Source organism: Pipistrellus kuhlii, unplaced genomic scaffold (genome assembly GCF_014108245.1).
Source record: "Pipistrellus kuhlii isolate mPipKuh1 unplaced genomic scaffold, mPipKuh1.p scaffold_m20_p_3, whole genome shotgun sequence".
Taxonomy (NCBI): Eukaryota; Metazoa; Chordata; class Mammalia; order Chiroptera; family Vespertilionidae; genus Pipistrellus; species Pipistrellus kuhlii.
The window spans coordinates 80351107-80365157 of NW_023425529.1; the positions used below are offsets into that span (position 1 = coordinate 80351107).

Sequence of the window (14051 nt, forward strand, 5' to 3'; positions counted from 1 at the left end):
CGGAACCGCTGGCTGCCTTCACATTTCCTGGTGGAAGTGGGACAGGTCATCAGAGTCATAGATAACTTTTGCCCACATATCATTCACTTCTTGGAGCGTTGGCTTGAAATTAGTGTGTGTGTGTGAGAGAGAGTGTGTGAGTGTGTGTGTGTGTGTGTGTGTGTGTGTGTGTGACCAACGTGCCTTCTGTGAGCCTCAGAGTTCTCTGCACTCTTCAAATTAGCTGATTACAACATAGAGGATGTGGACAGTGGAGGTTTTCCTGGTTGATGTCACACTGCTACCCTTTAAAAGCCCAAGGGGGAAAGGAGGGAATCCAGCCTGGGATCTTCACGCCAGATACCCACCAGGGGGAAGAGGAGAAAAAGACCAGAGAGGCTGCCCCTAGTCAGGGAGGCAGTGTCAGGTTTCAAACTCTGCACCAGCCAGTTAGAGAGCAGCGATGCCAAGGGCCTGCCTTGGGTTACTGGTCTGTGTCCTGGCCCTGCACTGCATGGTCAGAGCCTATCCCAATTCCTCCCCACTGCTGGGCTCCAGCTGGAGTGGCCTGACCCACCTGTACACGGCCTCAGCCAGGAACAGCTACCACCTACAGATCCACAAGGATGGCCATGTGGACGGCACACCCCATCAGACCATCTACAGTGAGTAGCAGCTTCATTCAGGCTGGGAGGGAGGGGAGCTCCTTTGCCCATCCACTGACAGGGACATGGAGAGACCCTGGGCTAGACCAGAGGGCTAATCCAGCCTCTGTGTGTTTAATCCTTGGGAGAAGATTCTGCCATCATCCTGGTTAACGCTTACTGGTTTCTCCTGACATGAATAACTTCTATCTCAATTTAAATCCTTCTTCCCACAATAGCACTTTCCCTTTTACCTGTCCAAAGAGTCAAAGGTGTACATAAAGAAAGGCAAAGAGGCTAAGAGGGCAAAGCCAAGTAGGTGTATAGTCACCAACTTTTAGCTTATGATCTTTGGGCTGGATTAGCAATGGAGGTTGTAAAGGAGATGCCTGTGTCCAACTCCGGATTTGAAATAGCTGAACTCAGGGGCTCTAACTTTGAGCTTCTTGTATTCTGGCCTTTAAATTTTTTCAGGAAAAAATGTATAAAAGACAGGCTATCCAGGTATGTTGTCTTGATGGGCCTGACCATGTGCACAAACCATTCTTGACTCAGCTATCTATCCAAGCATGCATCCATCAACATGTCACTGGGCGCTTCAGAGCTACCCAGTTCAGTACAAATCAGTAGCAAATGAGCTAGCTGGGAGCTGTTTGGCAACATGAGACAACTAGAATGTTTTAAAGATTACATTTGGGGAATGTTGGATCACAGTCTACAATAGTCAATCAATTATCTATGATTCATATGAGGGCCCTTGGGTATGCATCTATATAAGAAATAATGAGCTGAAACCGGTTTGGCTCAGTAGATAGAGCACTGGCCTGTGGCCTGAGGAGTCCGGGTTCAATGCTGGTCAAGGGCATGTGCCTTGGTTGTTGGCGCATCCCCAGTAGGGGGTGTGCAGGAGACAGCTGATCAATGATGTTTCTCTCTCATTGATGTTTCGAACTCTCTATCCCTTTCTCTTCCTCTCTGTAAAAAGTCAATAAAATATATATTTTTTAAATAAAAATAATGAGGCAGGAGGACAAATGGATATTGAAAAAGACAAGGACTTCTATTTTAATAGAATATGTAAAAATTACTCTAAGAATATAGAAAAATTCATACTGATTAAATATAGGACAAATTAAAGGAGTGAAAGAGTAATCATAGTCTGTTTAATTACAGAAAACTAACGATTTGCCATATATTGTACTAAATTATTTAGTTATTTTCCTATGGCCTTGCTGTGTGCAAGACAGTAATTCTGCCTAGAATCAAAGGTTCTTAAACCTGGTAGCAAGGTATACGCACATGCAAAACCAACAGTTCAATTCTCTTCAAGTAGAGAAGGGAGAAAAGGTCTCTCCAAATGCCAAAAATGTTCCAGAACTCAACGGGATAAGGTAAGATTCAGGAATCAACATATTGGAAGCCAAGTTTGAGTCTGATGGCAAAAATCTGAAATAAATCTGGATATACCTGATACATCCAAAGTGCTGCTCATTTTATCCAATGGGTGTTTAACGGAGCCTACTACGTGTCTGACATCATGCAAAGCTCTGTGACTGCCAAGGAAGACACTGCCCTTCAAGCACTTCCCCTTGTCTCCCAGCTGATTATCAGACTTCTCGGAAATACAGTTTCTGCAGCTCCCATGGAGGCTCACCCTTACTCCCACTACAAAGTTTAAGGTGCCCGAGTGGCTTCTGGTACATTATTCTGATTTCCATAGAGGGAAAAGGCTTAATACAATTAGAGAATGCTTATAAAACTTGTCTAAAATCAAAGACATGTCCCCCCAAAGACATGTCCTCCAGGACAAAGTAGACTGGTGTGAGCCGGCTGAGTGCTTCAGTGTATGGGGCTCAGCCTACTGAGCAGGCAAGCCAAAATGTGGAACTTTCCCTCAAATATCCACTCATGTTGGGCCCAGAGAAAGCACTGAGTATTAGTTGGAATGAATTAAAATGACTGAGAAGTAAAATAAAATACACTGATTTCAGAAAAGTGACTTTGTTTTGTCAAGTATAGATGCTAGCTAAGCAGGTGCTCCTGGGGAGGGGAACTCAGGGCAAGGTGGTGGGTGGGAGACAATTTCCCTAGTTTGAATAATCTACTGTACTATTCAAATCAGGTATCATGTGCAAAAAAAAAATGTATACATTAAGATAAATGTTACCAAAAAGAATAGACACTGGTGTATGTAGATAGGACAGCTAATTATAATTACCTCCCCAATGAGTGTAAAGCAGCACGTTTACACTGATAGTAAGGAGTGGGTGGGTTTATAGACTCCCAGTAAAATCTGTTTCATTGGATTGCTGTACTTTATTAAATTCTTGATCAATAGCTGAGTGCCCACCCCATCTTTGGTTGTTGTCACTGTGAACTTATCTACCTACAAGATTCTGTAACCTCCCTTCGGACTCAGCACTGATGGCAGGGAGCCTCTCCAATGTCTGTCTCCTGTCCTGCTATGAGCAAGGCTCCCCTCCCACTCCCCATTATCTCCCACTTTGTGGAAACAACAGAGAAAAGATGCTTATTACCCCGGGTTAATGTCCTTTCCTACATCCAGGTATTTTTATTTCCTCCATCTTCTTCACTGGCATTTTCTTTATTTGAAGGTGAATTATCCTCAGGCTCCTTAATCCTTCAAAATCTTATCTTCTGGGGAGCTGGAGATTCTTTACACAGATCATCTTACTTGTCACTTACTGACTATGAGACTAGAACAGAGCAGATAACTTTCCACTTTAACAGCAGAGGCTTGAAGCAAAGAATAATATAACAATTACCAGCATTTAGAAAGTGCTTCTACAATGAATAAAAATATTATCACATTGCATCCTTTAGAGTAGACAGTCAAATAAGGTAAGTGATTCTACTACTTATGAGAAAAACAAAGGTTAAGGAAATTAAATAACCCACTCAAGGTCACCTAGGTAGTAGATGACCTAGAGGATACCATGAGCCCAAACCTGTGCTTCTTCTAGGGCCACACACACCACCCATTGTGACTAAAAGAAATGTCCATTCACTCTGTCTGGCTCCAATAGGTTGTGACTCAAGCAACCAGTGATTTAGTCTTTCTTTCTGCTGAATTCTGCCCTCACATCTGTGCAGACTGTGAAAACATGCCTTCTGAAAGGGAACAAACTCTTTCTCTATACTTTCTGGTTTTGCCATAGGCTTATGTTGGTTTTATTCAAGTCTGAGCATCCTCCATAGCCAGCTGCTCCCTGTTCCTCTGCGGCCTGATTTCTAGTGGGGCTGACCCAGGAGACCAGGAGCAGGTGTCCATGCACCCTGCATACAGTGACCCTGAGCACAGGATGTCACAGCGGCAGGTCAGCAATACTGCTTAATGCCTTTCATTTGACCAACACTTTCGAGTCGTTTTTACAGCCATCATCCCACTTGATTCTAATTGTAACCCTATAAAGTGGGCAGGACAACTGTTGTTATTTCATTTTCACAGTTGAGGAAACCGAGGCAAAAGCAATAACCTGTGCAGGGCTACAAAGTAAGTAAGAAGTATAACTGGGACTGGAATCCAGTTCCTGGTTCAGTGCTCCTGTCCTGACCACTTGCAGGGGCGGCAAGCTGGGCTCCTTGCTGCCAGCAATGTGTGGGGCCTAGACTATGTCTCCTGATGATTTCTGTTGGAGACAAGCTACAAGGTGATAGGAAGATGTTAGGTCCACTGACCTTAGTTTGAATCCTGCCTTAGTTTCCACAGCACTTAAGTTGGGATGCTGCTATTAATAATAATATTAATAATATTAATAATATATTAATAAATAACATTAAGATAAATGTTACCAAACATTTAATAGTATCAGCAATACAGCCATTGTTTTGAGAATTTAAAATATATCAAGTTCTTAGTGCACAATCACTCAAAAAGTTACTCAGAGTAAAGAAAATTCATCAGGACAGAACTATTCCTTTCAAATTTCTTAAGTTTCTCCCAGGGCTTACCACAAAATTAGCCACCTATTCGAGACACATAGTAGGCAGACCCAATTATGGAGCAATGCAAATATCCTCCGCACCTCCCATACCCCACCCCACTTCCAGAAGCTTCCCTCAAAGCTAACCCTCAGCCAAACTTGGAATCAAATTAACTTTCCTCTTTGGCCTCCTCCTTTCTCTTCATTCTAGACTTGCTCCCACATCATTTCCTCTATCCCACGTCATTCTGACTCCAGTCCAGACAGGGGTCTGTTCTCAGCTCATGTCTAAGAATTGACTGCTGCTCTCCTTGGAGGTATATGGGGAGGAGACGGGCTGTAAGTCAATCCAAGAAGCTATATGGGGAGGAGACGGGCTGTAAGTCAACCCATGAAGTGCTACCACTTATTGGGAACACGCCATTTCTAAAAGAGGGATTTGAACCACTACCTGAGCTCTCCCTTGGGGCTGAGGCCAAATGAGATGCAGGGGGAAATTCTGTGGGAGGCAATGGAAGTGGCCTTAGAGACTTAAGGAAATGTTTTTCGATAGAAAATGTCAGGTAATTAAACAGCATGTGGGGCATAAGTCTTGCTGAATTGTATCCTTGCCACAAAACAGAAAGCTTTAGACTTTCTTTAACCAGGCATTGGTACTTGTTAAAATTGCAAGTTTCCATGAAAGTGGGTAAGGGGGGTACACTTAAAAATGTTATCAATTATTTAAGGTGTAGGTAGTGTAAATGGATTTCGGGCCCTTGCAGGAGTCTAGTTTTTGAGAGGGATATTGAAAGACCCTTCGGGGGACAGCACCTTGAGGGGACATCACCAAGTGAGAAAAAGACAAAGAACAGCAATAAAGACCCAAGAAAAAAATTCTATCTATCCCTATTCAACATGGAAACATAAACCATCTGATTCTAAGTAGCTCCCTCTAGGGAGCACACTAGGTATGTAAACTTAAAGCAAGGGGAATGAAATGCGTGCTGCAATAGAGGTGTAGGCATTATGCTGAGAGCTGAGAAGAAAGAACAATTAATGATGAGGGAGATTAGCCTGGCCTTGAAGGATGAGTGATTTCAATAAGCAGAGAAGGGAGAAGATCAATTCTAATACAGTTCTTGACCTATGATGGATGTTGACTGAAGTACCAGTGACATTTCCACAGCTCCTCAGGTTCTCTATGTGCTAGCTGGATCCTTGAAAGACATCTTGGTATAGATTTTAAAATCACAAAGGCAGAAGTTTTGGGGGAATGTTACTGCCACCACACACATGAAGCGGTATTAGCCAGGCAAGAAGATAAAGACAGTGCAGGCAGGGAGAAAAACACATGTAGGTGAAAGAATGCCGGGAGTGCAGAATGCTCCATGCAGCAAGGGGGTGTGGAGCAAGGTAATTGGAGGAGAGGGGAAAAGAGTGGGGGTGTGTAAGAGTCAGAAGAAATGAGGCTGAACAAGTAAATACAAGGGGAGGGTTTGTGAAATCATCCTGACCATTAAAATTAATCAAGGGGAGATTGATGAAGGGAGGTTTTCCAGAAGTGCTCGGAGGTGGGAACTGGGTGTATGTACAGTGAGGCTTGACCTGAATGCTTTCCTCCACAGGTGCCCTGAGGATCAGGTCGGAGGAGGCTGGCTTTGTGGCAATAACAGGTGTGATGAGTAGGAGATACCTCTGCATGGACTTCAGAGGCAACATTTTTGGATCTGTGAGTTTCTTTTTGTGCTGATTACCATTTGCAAATAATTTTTTTTTTTTTTATAGAACATAGGTATTTATAGCTTGAAGACACCATTAGCAGAATAGCTTGATGACTTGTTTTCACTGAGTATTTTTTTCAGTGTAAGTAGTCTAAGTAGCTCAGGTTTATAAACCTGGGGTTTGGCCCTAACTGGTTTGGCTCAGTGGATAGAGCATCAGCCTGGGGACTTAAGGGTCCCTGGTTCGATTCCAGTCAAGGGCATGTACCTTGGTTGCAGGCACATCCCCAGTGGTGAGTGTGCAAGAGGCAGCTGATCGATGTTTCTCTATCATCGATGTTTCTAATTCTCTATCCCTCTCCCTTCCTCTTTGTAAAAAATCAATAAAATATATTAAAACAAAAACAAACAAACAAACAAAAACCCTGGGGTTTGAAGCCAGGCTGTCTGGCTCTGAGGCCCAAACTCTTAGTCTGTAGTCTAGCCTGTTAGTTTTTATCTGTGTGTCTAACACAGTACTTTGTGTGTAGCCAAGGGTCCTTCAGGCATAAAAATTCATGGCATAAAGTGCATTAGGAAGGGTGAGAAGCCATTAGTGTCTTCTTGCTTCTGTTACTAGACCTCCTTGACCTTGGTCAAGCCCCCCCCCCCCCCCCCCCATTCCTCTAAACTTCAGTTTTCTTGAATGGAAAAAGGAAAGTAGGATGGACCATGTGCCCTTTCGGGCTCCCTCTAAAGATCTCTAATTTTCTCTGCCCCTATTGTGCTGGCTGGTCCTTCAGCCAAATTACAGGCAGCAGGCTCAGTCCAGAGGGTTTTGAGGTGGTACAATAATAGGAGTGCTTATCTCAGGAGCCTCTTATCCACCAGAAAGACCCACCAGAAATTTCTTGAGAGCAATGACTTCCTGTTTTGCTTACTGCTGTGTCCCAACATCTATAATGGGACACAAAACTCACTCTGTGAGTTTCTTTTTGTGCTGATTACCATTTGCAAAAATTATTTGCAAATGGTAATCAGCACAAAAAGAAACTCACAGATCCAGAGGAGAGAAATATCTGTTGAAGAAATATAGAAAATTAAATAAATAAATAAGTAATAAACAGCTGTTGACCACAAATAGCTGTTGACTACATATATACAGTTCTCATCTGTAAAACATTACTTCATGGAGTTTGAAGATTAAACTAAATAATATGCAGAGGTCCTAGCAGGTACTTAATAAAACCCTGTACTACCCTGTTTCCCCGAAAATAAGAGTGTCTTATATTAATTTTTTCTCCCAAAGTTGCGCTAGGTCTTATTTTCAGGGGATGTCTTATCTTTCCATGCACTAGGTCTTATTTTTGGATGATGTCTTATTTTCGGGGAAACATGGTAGCTGGTGGCGGACTGAGGGCTCAGTCTGTTGCTAAAGTTCATGTCCTAACTCCCAAATCACATTTTCTCTGATATGAGTACCCTCACTTATGTTTGACCCTTCAACTTCCATTCCACTCCCTTTCTCCTCCAAACTCCATTCCACCAGCCAAGAGAGGGTTCAAAAAAGGCGGAGAACTGGAAGGACAAGGCTGCATTTAAGTTAGCCCTCCCTCCAGAACCAGGCACAGGCGCGCTGCAGCTCCGGCCGCCCGCGCCCACCTCCAAGGCAGGGGCTGTGAGCCCTGTGGCTATCACTCCCCGGGGGCTGGAAGCTCCGTGGGTGCCTAAAGCACCAGGGAAAACCACGTTCCCCAGCCAGATGAAACGCACCTCCCATCAGAGTAGTGGGGAGGGATGAGGCTCCTCCCAGCACCCGGTGCCTCCGGACCCCAGACGGGCCCGCGGGAGCGCGCGGGGCTAGGGCTGGATCTGGGGCAGGAGCAGGGGTTGGGATAGAGGCAGGGGCAGGGGCAGGGGCAGAGGTTGGGATAGAGGCAGGGGCAGGGGCAGGGGCAGTGGTTGGGATAGAGGCAGGGGCAGGGGTTGGGGCAAAGACAGGGGCAGAGGTTGGGGCAGAGGCAGGGGCTGGGGCTGGATCTGGGGCTAGGGCTGGGGCAGGGGCTGGATCTGGGGCTAGGGCTGGGGCAGGGGCAGAGGCAGAGGCAGAGGCTGGATCTGGGGCTAGGGCTGGGGCAGGGGCTGGATCTGGGGCTAGGGCTGGGGCAGGGGCAGAGGCAGGGGCTGGATCTGGGGCCGGGGCCAGGGCTGGGCCACCCTCACGGTCGTCTCCGCCTTGCAGCATCACTTCAGCCCCGAGAGCTGCAGGTTCAGCCAGCAGAGGCTGGAGAACGGCTACGACGTGTACCACTCGCCGCAGCACCGCTTCCTGGTCAGCCTGGGCCGGGCCAAGCGGGCCTTCCTGCCGGGCACCAACCCGCCGCCCTACTCGCAGTTCCTGTCGCGGGGGAACGAGATCCCGCTCTTCCGCTTCCACACGCCCGCGCCGCGCCGCCGCCACACGCGCAGCGCCGAGGACGACAACTCGGCGGCCGACCCGCTGGTCGTGCTGAAGCCCCGGCCGCGCCTCACGCCCGCGCCCGCCTCCTGCTCCCAGGAGCTGCGCAGCGCCGAGGACAACGGCCTGGCGCCCGGCGACCTGAGCGACCCGCTCGGCGTGCTGCGGGGCAACCGGCTGGGCGCGCACGCGCGGGGGCTGGGCGCGGAGCGGTGCCGCCCCGCCCCCAGGGCCGCCTAGGACCCGCCCAGGAGGCTTCACGTCCGTGCGCTTCCGAAAGCAGCCGCAGTCTTAAAGGGACAGCTCCCTGTCCGCGCCGAGGGAGGGGAGGTGGGGGGGGATGATGTGTGCCACCTGCCGCTTCTCTCCATCTTTTTCCCTAGGAAAGCCCCCGAGAGCCTGCCTCCGAGGCCTGGGAAAAGGGGTTTCACTGCCTTCCTCGCCCCACCTAAACCACCTTTCTGAATCCAGCCCCATAGGAAAATTCGAAATGTCTGCTTCACTGCGGAGAGAAAGGATTTTCCCCTTCCAGATGCCTCTCTTCTTAATCAGCTTAGCACTAAAGCCAAAGCTACGGTTTAGTGAGCTCACGGCTCTGTAGGTGAAGGGAAGAGTTCATGCCAGCAGTCTTCTCCTCTGCCCCTGGCATTTGCTACCGTGACCCTGTTGGAATTTGAATTTCGTAACCTTGATCCAGGTCACTAACAGCCAAACTGGGCAAACGGGTGGGAATCCTAATCTCAAGCCTTTGTTCTTCCTTGAGCATCTCTGGAGAACAGCTGTCAAAAAGATGGGTGGGAGCCAGCCAGAACCTAACCAGAATGCTCCAAGAACCAGGGCAGAAATCAAGCTAGAAAACTCCAGGGGCCCCAGGCTGGGCGCCCCTGGCGTGCTCTCTCAGCAGCCAGAGCCAGAGGGCAGAGAAGCACCTGCTCCCGCTCAGGGTGGCCATGGCACAGCCTGGCCTCTGGCCGGGCCTCGGGCTCTAGTGAACTGGGCCTGAGGAAGAGTCTTAGTACCGGTTCCAGAAAATCTAGCCTGCTAGGATTTGCTTTTCAAAATGGAAATAAATCCAAATTCTCCTAAGAGGCTTTTCATCAAGCTTCTACTTCCAGGTCGAGAGGCAATTCATTTTGGATAGATTATAAAAATGAGACAATGGGGCTGCTAGGTACTCTGTATTCTGGTAAATTCTGCCCTCTGAGTGAAGTGGCATCAAGGACTTGGGGGAAGCAAAGTCCAATAGCCAGGGCACCTCAGTGAAGGAGTTAGACAAAGACCGCACTGCCAGTTCTCCATAGGATCTCGACCACCCAACAACAGTGGCTGGGGGCTGGTTAAAACACTCCCAGGCTGACAAGTCTGGTCTTAATCCACTTGGGAAATGAGGGTCATTAAATTAAGACAGCTTTCAGGCCAAGGAGCTCCAATACTACTGTGAGGAAAACCAAACCTCACAGCTGAGGAGCGCCAGGCAGTGGGGCAGCTGCTCAGTCCTCACTCTAGCCTTACCCTTCAATGTAGGGTCTTCCTACAGTGGGGCCCCATTTTCCTACCTCTAGGCTCCCCGAAAGAGCAAAATATTAACAAGCAGACTTAAACAACAGCTTCTTCCCAGTCTCTCTTTTCCCCCATTGCTATCATGTACCCAACATTAAAATCACCTGTTCTTTTTACTTATGAGATAAACATTGGACAACTGTTTTTGCCTAATGGTTTTAAGCTGAACCTGAAGAACTAATTCCTTTTATGAAGCACCAAAACTATACTATGTAGCAGTGCATGGCAGATATTCTCTTTATATAGTTTTCATTTTCTGTTGGAGATATTATACTATATAAAAACTATTGGAAGCTCCCCAATATTGATGGAAAATTCCCAAAGGACTTTAGTGGAAAACTGGTTATAATCTCACAAACTCAATGCCATCTATTAGGGGGTTTTCTCTTTGGCAGTGCCAAGGTAGCCCCCACAATTTCCTGTCTTGAAGCATGTGGCAATATTTATTTATTTATTTGGAAGACTTTGCCTATCACTCTATATTTATAGATACTTATAAATATGTAACATCACCATTTTCCTTTCTTCTGTTTAAAAGAAAAATAAAATTCATCTCAGCTTCTAGTAGCTTTTCCTCCCTGTGTTATACATAAAAGCATGTCACAATATGGTAATAAATATGGGAGGGGAACCTTGGGGGAATCCAGAGAAGACAAAGTTGTAAAAGAATACCAGAATTGTTTTTTTAAATTATTGAATTTATTGGGGTTACATTGGTTGATACATTTATGTGAATTTCAAATGCACACTTCTATAATACATCATCTGTATATTATATTGAGTACAGGGAATATGGGAACTCTTACTACTAAAAAATAAAGTCTATTAAAAATATATAGAAGGAACCAAGATGACAGTGTACATAAACACGGTACTCACCACCTCCCAAAACCACATCAAAATTATAACTAAAATACAGAAAAGCCATCATTCAGAACTTCCTGAAATCTTACTGAATGAAAGTCCTACACCTAGAGAATTAAAGAAAGCACATTGAGACTGGTGGGAGGGTTGGAGGTGCAGACCACGCTGGTCTGAAACCTACATGTGGTGTTTCTAATTGGGAAGGATATCTTGGCTGTGGAGACCTTCAATGAGGAGCAATGGGTCACAGCCCCACACTAGACCCCTCAGCCTAGGCTCCCAGAGCTGGGAAGAAAAGTGCCCTTAACTTCAGGCTATAAAACCAGCTGGGATTGTGACTGAGTCACAAAGAGGCTGCCAGAGTCCCAGCAGTTCCTCTTAAAGGGCCAGTGCATGCACTTACTCAGACTCATTCGCTCTGAGCTCCAGCACTGAGGCAGCAGCTTGGGGGCATCCAGAGACATTTGGGGAGGAACTGGATTATCTGGCATTGGGGCAAGAATTTGGGGGAAGCTTTCTCCCAGATAGAGGTGCTCAGAGTGTTCATTGTTCCTATTCTGAGACCTCCCCAATCATAGAACTGACTTGCGGATGCCATATCTGAGGCTGTTCACTCCACCCTAGAGATTCCCTAAGATTTCACCTCACCTAATTTACAGATCCATCCAAGCTGTTTGTAGCAGTTTTTCCATATAAATGGCCTGTCTTGGCTCAGGCCTCAGGCTCTCTTAAAATCTCTCAAACAAGTTGCAGCTGGAGTCAGCATGCTCCAAACCTATCAATGAGGCCCCAAACCTGACACGGGCACCAGCCTGCCTTGCTTCACAGTTTGGCCTCGCCTGGGCACTTCGAAGACCAATACAAATAGCAGTCATCTGCAAATCACTCTGTTGCTCCTGCCAGGTGGCCCCAATCAGTGCTTAACTTTGCACCTCCCAGGAGACCCAAAGCCAGTGCACCAGTTGGACAGCCTCAGACCATGCCAGATTACAACCCTACACATCCACCGCAACACACTCAAGGGGCAGAGTCAGTGAGCACCAAAGTTCCACTGAAGCAAGTCCTGCTCCATAAGGGTGTCTCTTGCATAGCAGTTCTTCCATTGTAGTTGCAGCTGGTCCTCAAAGACAATTGGTCTGGAGGTTAATTCTTTCTAGTAATGCTAACAGTAATCAAGGCTCAACTACAGTAAGACTGCACACAGCCCACCCAGGAGTGCATCAGGCTCAGGTGACTGTGGAGGCTGAGCCACTGGGCCCTATAGGACACCTACTACACAAGATCACACTACCAATTCCAGGAGACAAAGCAGCTCTAACTAATACATAGAAATAAACACAGGGAAGTAGCCAAAATGCATAGACAAAGAAACATGTCACAAATGAATAGAGAAAATCTCCAGAAAAAGTAGTAAATAAAATGAAATAAACTACTAGATACAGAGTTCAAAACAATGATTAAAAGGATGCTCAAGAATCTTAATGAGAGCTTCAAGTGACTTAGTGAGAACATCAAAGACATGAAAAAGGACCACTCAGAAATTAAGCATATACTAATTGAAATATGGAGTAATTTACATGCCCTAGCTGGTTTGGTACTGTGGAGAGCATTGGCCTGCGGACTGAAGGGTCCCAGTTTTGATTCCAGTCAAAGGCACATGCCCAGGTTGTGGGCTCGATCTCTAGTAGGAGGTGTGCAAGAGGCAGCTGATTAATAATTCTTTCTAATCATTAATGCTTCTCTCTCTCTATCCTTTTCCCTTCCCCTCTATAAAATATATATTTCTAGAAATGAATAATTTACATGTATTCAACACTAGACAAGAGGTTGCTGAGAATCAAATCAGTGATTTGGAATGTAAGGAAGTAAAAAACACTCAATCATAAAAGCAAAAAGAAAAAAAGAATCCAAAAATATGAAGAGTATAAAAAGCTCCTGAGACTCCAAATGTACCAATATTCGCATTATGGGGGTGTCAGAAAGAGAAGAGAGAGTGCAAGATACTGAAAATTTATTTGAAGAAACAACAGAAATAATAAGCATACACCCATTCCTATCCAGCAATTGCATTCCTAGATGGTTACCCAAGAGAAATTAGACTAACCTAAATAAAGTAGTATTCCTCTCTTTAGTCTTGATCCCCTTATCCTCCTTCATTTTTCTCAATAGCACAGACCACATTGACATGTCTGAATATAGGTTCCACAAGAATGGGGACTTTTTCTATATTTTATTTGTTGCTATATATTCACAGTTCTCATGATAGTTCTTCTAGTTCTTTTTTTTCCTTTTGACGTTAACTTTTTAAAAAAATATATTTTATTGATTTTTTGCAGAGCGGAAGAGAGAGGGATAGAGAATTAGAAACATTGATGAGAGAAAAATCATCTGCCTCTTGCACACCCCCTACTGGGGATGTGCCTGCAACCAAGGTACATGCCCTTGACCGGAATAGAACCTGGAACCTTTCAGTCTGCAGGCCGACCTCTATCCACTGAGCCAAACTGATTTCAGCTGATATTAATTTCTTTTAATATTTCAAGAATAATTATTTTAAATATGTTACATGCAATAAACAATATTTCAGGAAAAAAAGATTTTAAGTATATTACCAAAACTTTACTAATCTATCTATATAAAAGCCTAAGCAACCTTCACAACTGAATGGACAACCAAACAGGTTGTGTGGGGCAACTAGGCCAGCAGGGGGCTTAGTGAGGGTCAACCAAACAACCAAGCAGCAGCATGGTGGGACCAGGTCAGCAGGAGGGGCAGTTGGGGGCAACCAGGCTGGTAGGGGTGGGAGGGTAGTTGGGGGCGATCAGGCAGGCAGGCAGGCAGGGAAACGTTAGGAGACAGTGGTCCAGGATTGTGAGAGGGATGTCAGATTGGAGAGGGTGCAGGCTGGGCTGAGGTGACC

General features: G+C 45.8%; 1 protein-coding gene across 1 annotated transcript; it reads left to right on the forward strand.

Moving 5' to 3' along the window:
* Positions 1-327: 327 nt before the first annotated feature.
* FGF23 (fibroblast growth factor 23) lies at positions 328-9869 on the forward strand. Its single transcript, XM_036457056.2, has 3 exons — positions 328-644; positions 6175-6278; positions 8492-9869. The coding sequence occupies exons 1-3, from the start codon at positions 443-445 to the stop codon at positions 8945-8947; spliced, it is 762 nt and encodes a 253-aa protein (XP_036312949.1). The 5' UTR covers positions 328-442; the 3' UTR covers positions 8948-9869.
* Positions 9870-14051: the final 4182 nt, after the last annotated feature.